Here is a 5,602-nt window from a genome sequence, read left to right as displayed (position 1 = left end):
TTAATAGGTAGATGATTTTTCAGGTGGTCTCTCAAATAATCTCAGATTTTCTTTGACAGATAACAATTTTCCTTTATGAAGTCTCTTTTTATCTTTTCTATATTGGGCCCAATGTTTAACCTTCTGGCTCCTTTCATTATTTGATAATCCATTACTATTACTTTCACCTGATAATTAAATATACTTGTGCAATATTGAGCTTGATATTTAGGCTTCTGACCTTTTTCGTTATCTGAATACAAATATAAGATTAAAGCGTTCTCTTATTTAATTACCAGCACTGTGTTGTTGTTAGAATTTAAATTTATACTGCTAATATTCATTTTCTTCATTTTTTTTAAAGAATTAAGCCATTCGTTAATAATAAATATTAGAGCCTAATTTATTAATAAGTCTTTCTTTTTTATTTTCACTATCATTATTTTATATCATCATTATTATCTTTATCAATACCATTATCTTTATTAATACCATTATCTTTATCAATGCTATTATCTTTATTGACGCCATTATCTTTATCATTTTTGACATCTGTATTTAAAAGTTAATAATTAAGTAAAAAAATGAGTTATATTTTAATAAATCTTAATTTGTACCATTTGAAGTTTCATTACTAGGATTGTTGGTGATAGTATCATCAAAACTTTTTATAAAACGAAAAAAATAGTAAAAATAAGAAGTAGACTTTACTTCCTTTTTTAGAATATAATTCATTACTGTTATTTTTAAGATCGTTGAAGATTTAAATTTTACATTTTAATTATTATATAATATTATAAAATAATGTTAAACCTCAACACACCTGAACTTTTAACTTTCTTATTGTATAATGGGTTTTGTTTATTATCAATAAGATCATCTATGAAAAAAAGAATTTTACTTTTTGCTTTTTTTATAAAAGATAAAAACATAAAATAGACTTTATCTCCCCTTAGAATACTTTTTATTTGAAGTTTTTTTCATATTGTAATATCTTTTTTATAATATAATGTAAAATTTGGTTAATAACTTTATTATAATGATATATGTGAAGAATGTTCATTTTATATACAGAACCGTAAATAATACTAATATAACTTACAAGTAAACTTTAAGTACTGAAATAAAAATACATTTTATGATATACCTCTATCAATATTGAAGCTAGAAATTCGATTTTACTATCATTAGAATCCTCTTATTGAAATGAATCTAATGATATAAATTATATTAAAATTGAATCACTGGTTGTGTTAAAAACAGGGGTATGTAGGATAACAAAATTTTAAAAATATTCTGTAATACGCAACTTTTGACACAAACTTAAATGTGGATTGTATCAGTATTGTTTGGGTCCTATATTACGTGTATTGTTTTTTTCTTTAAAAAAAATATGGCAATAGTTTTTATTTCGATTAAATTTTTTGTTTTATAATATAACTTATGAATATTGTAAGAGGGAGAAACCCTTATTTTAAAGAAAAAAAAAATTTAGTTTATAAATTTGAAATAATAAAAAATTAAACTACATTATATAAAAAAAAAAATCTAATTACACTAGACGTTTTTGTCTTGTGAATTGAAAGACTAAAAAATTGAATTACATCTTTAGATAATATCTAATTATGTTTCTTATGAACTGGAAAAAATAAAAAATCAAATTACATCAGATAAAAAAAAAAAATATCTAATTATGTTGGCATTTTGCATTTAAACAATTTGCATACATAACACAATTATAAAGCAATCATGTGTTTATGCATATAAAATAAGATTGATATTTATTTATACATATACACATGATAAAGTGTAAATGCTGGCATTTTTTATTTTTTTATTTTAAGTATATATTTAGTATATTTTTTTGCTGATCGATTTAATATCATTGTATTTCATTGATAATTAAATTACATCTTCAAATAAAATCAAATCACATTGGGAATTAAAAAATCAGATAAAAAAAAATTATCTAATTACGTTAACATTTTTTATTTTTATTTTTAAGTATATATTTAGTATATTTTTTTGCTGATCGAATTTAATATCAAAATATTTCATACTTAAATTATTGGTAAAATAATTTTAAGGATATTTTGCATATCCAATCAGAATATTTTAAATATCTATTAATATTACAATTCAAAAAATTCAGTATATTTTTTATATAATTTAAAATAATTTATTATTATAAAATTCTATTTAAATAACCTGTCTGTTTAATTTTTAGTATATTTTAAGAATATTATTACTGTATAAAGATATTTTAACCATAAAACTAAAACATTTTAAGAATATAAAATTTTTATAGGAAATGCACAGAATTAATTTCTGATATATGTTATTTTATTAGACTTAATAAATATAACTGAAAAGTAAATATAAAAATTAAGATTTTAGAGCTGTTAAAAGTTCTTCTAATATATAATAAAAAAATAATATGCTTTCTAAAGTTTGAGAGTTCACACAGAGTTTAGAAATATAATATCAAAATTAAGATTTTAGAACTAATAGAAGCTCTTCTAATATAATAAAAAAATCGATATATAATTTACGAGTGTACAGAACACACAATGATATTATGTAATAGGGTAATTTGAATTATATATATTTCTGAAAATGGCGATAATAAAATTTCAAGTTAATTTAGCTAAAAATTAATAGACTTATTTATAAAAAATGACAAATTTTATATAATTTTTTATATTTTTTGATTTGAAATATATTTTTTTCATATCTGCGATATATCGTATTTTTCTTTTTTAGTAATTTTTATATATTACTAATTATGCCAATTATTTTTTGATCTGTATTTATCATATAACTTTATTAAAATTTTACATTTTTTAAAAAATTCTGATGTGAGACTTTATGCACTTACTATGTACTATAAGAAATCTTATACTATACGCAGGGTTGGGAAATGTACTGTACTGAGTTTTTTTAGTACAAGTACATTTTTTTATATAAATTATAGAGGTATTTTTAATCATATATACCCTAGTTTTAAGTAGTCCAGTGATTAGATTTCAATAAAATTAAGCTCATTAGATTCGTCTCAATGAGAGGAATTTAATAGTATTTATTTTATCATAAATGAATCAATATTGACAGAGTTAGCATTTAAAGTAACTTTATTAAATATATGGTATTTAAAATTTTAAGTACAATGTACTAACTGTACTGTACTGTACTGTACTGAAATTTTACCTCATATATCATATTTTCCCAACCCTGACTATATGTATTTTTAATCACTGAAGAGTTATTGAAGTCTATGATTTTCTTATAAGAGTTATCACATCAAATTATTTTCATCAAAATAAAAATTACTAGTAACAATAAATCAAAATTTAGTAATAAAAATCAAATAAACAACAAAAATAAAATTCAACTTTAAAAATATTAATCCTTTACTATTTAAATTAATTTAGTCTTCTTTAAATACAAATATAAAGTAATATAAAATATTCCTCAATCAAAAATTATAATACATTATATGCTAAGTTTATACTTATATAACAGAAGTGATCAGCATTGCTATTTTGTTTCCAACTTTACTTCTATAATTTTCCTAATTTCTACACTATCTACAACTTTTTATTTTATTATATTTATACAGATAAACTCGATATAAATCAACTCTTAATATAGTAAATTTTTCAGACAATTATAATAAATTTCCCTTTACTATAATGAATTAACCAATCAAATCTCTTAAAATTTTCACTATTGCCTTATAGCAAAGTTGAGGTCTGGAACCTAGAGTTTGTTATAGTAATAAGAGTTGACTGTACTTAGTATCTGGCAGTTACATCTAAAATTCCTTACGAGCCAGTTCACAAGCCAAAAGTACTTTAAAAATATATTAGCTTGCAAGCTTAGCTCACAAGCTAATATATTTTTAAAGTACTTTTGGTTTGCGAGCTGGCTTGCGAGGAGACTTGCGAGAAGCCTTAGTTATATTACTTTACAAGTTTTCTTAATATATCAAAAAGAATTTAGAATATCATTTTTAACTTTTATATAAAATATATTATAAAAATACAACTTAATGCAGGTGTGATAAAAAATAAAACCCTTTTGATTTAAGCCAAAGAAATAAAATTATTCGTTTCTTATGAAAAAAAATTGCTAAATTTGACTCGGCCATCTGGAAAAAAAATTTATTTTCAAAAAAAAATTTAGCTGATTTCTAGATGATGATTGGTTGATTTAATAAATTTTTTGCCCAGATTATTGGGTGGAAAAAAAAATTATTTTTTTATGATTATGATTGGTCAAAACCAAAATTACATGACCAAATAAAATAAATTTTTTTTTATCTTTTTAACATTTACATACGATTCCTGTCCGGCCATTTAAAACAAATAAATTTATTTACTTGGCCTTATAATCAAATTTGTAAAATTTTGAGCTTTGTAATAATTATATTAAATATATAGATAAAATAGATTTAATATTAAAGTTTTTTCAGTAAAAATTTTAAGAAATTTGAATAAAAATTGATAAATTTGCTTATTGCTTATAATCACATTTCATAATAATCACCAAAATTTATTTCAAATGTATAACTATAGAGAGAATTAATTGATTGTATTGTAATTATTTAATTTATTGGTTAAATTTATATAATAATATTAAAACTTTTCTTAATTATAACTAAAAAATCATGAAAATTGGCTAATATTATGATATTTATTGACTGGTATTAAGAAATTAACTTTATAATATATATATTTTTTAAAAATATATAGTAAAAATAAAAATATAATAAAAGTAATAAAATATATGATTTTTAGTAATTAACTAGAAAAATCATAACCAAATAAAATTTATTTGCTTATTTGCCATTAGATTATATTTTATTTATTATAATTGGAATTTAGAAAAAATTTTAAAGCATATTTATAAATTATATTATATATACAATAACAATATAACTTAAATTTGAAGTTATTAACTCTTACTTTATTATAATTTTAAACTTAAATAGTAAGCAGAATGTTCAATTTCAAACAACAAATATGATTCCAGGTATATTAGTCATTAATCTTACTATTATTAAAAAATTTGGCCTTAATATTTAAATAATAGCTTTGCAACATACTATGTTAGAAATTTTAATACATCTTACAATATTTCCAGCCAGATGTTTTTATGGATAAATCTATAGATACAAGAAAAAATAAATTAAAGATAATGTTAAAATTTCCTTTATAAAAGAATTATTCCTATTTACATCCTGGTGAAAAGAATGGCAATCAGTTTTTTGATATCACAAATGCAATTTATAATAAAATGTGAAATTTTTTTATTTTCTGAAAGAAGAACAAAAAAAATATATATTTCATTATTTAAATAATATTTGATATGATCATCTTCTGTATCAATAAATACTCAATTTAGTATTGTGTACTATTTACACTCTTAACTAGTGTTTTTTTATTATAATATTTTAATATTTTCTTAACTTTTTCACCATCCAGAGGTCAGGTTGAGACAAAATTACCACCATTGGATTCCTCTTGACTATGTGGTTTGAATGGTGATCTTAAAATTCCTGTGTGGCATCTGTGTAATGTGATAGTTTAAGAATTGTTCTGGCGTCTTTACATGTAAAATC

At 20.8% G+C, this 5,602-nt stretch overlaps 1 protein-coding gene across 1 annotated transcript; it reads right to left on the bottom strand.

Annotated features, from left to right (window-relative positions):
• On the bottom strand, positions 1–714 carry OCT59_018260 (uncharacterized protein; the record flags this gene model as incomplete). Its single annotated transcript, XM_066148651.1, has 3 exons — positions 1–167; positions 454–531; positions 597–714. 3 exons carry the CDS (start codon positions 712–714, stop codon positions 1–3), a joined length of 363 nt encoding a protein of 120 aa, XP_066004560.1.
• Positions 715–5,602: the final 4,888 nt, after the last annotated feature.

This window comes from Rhizophagus irregularis, chromosome 27 (assembly GCF_026210795.1).
Source record: "Rhizophagus irregularis chromosome 27, complete sequence".
In the NCBI taxonomy this organism is placed as follows: Eukaryota; Fungi; Glomeromycota; class Glomeromycetes; order Glomerales; family Glomeraceae; genus Rhizophagus; species Rhizophagus irregularis.
Note: the sequence above shows the minus strand (reverse complement) of the source record. Positions and strands in the feature narration are given on the sequence as shown.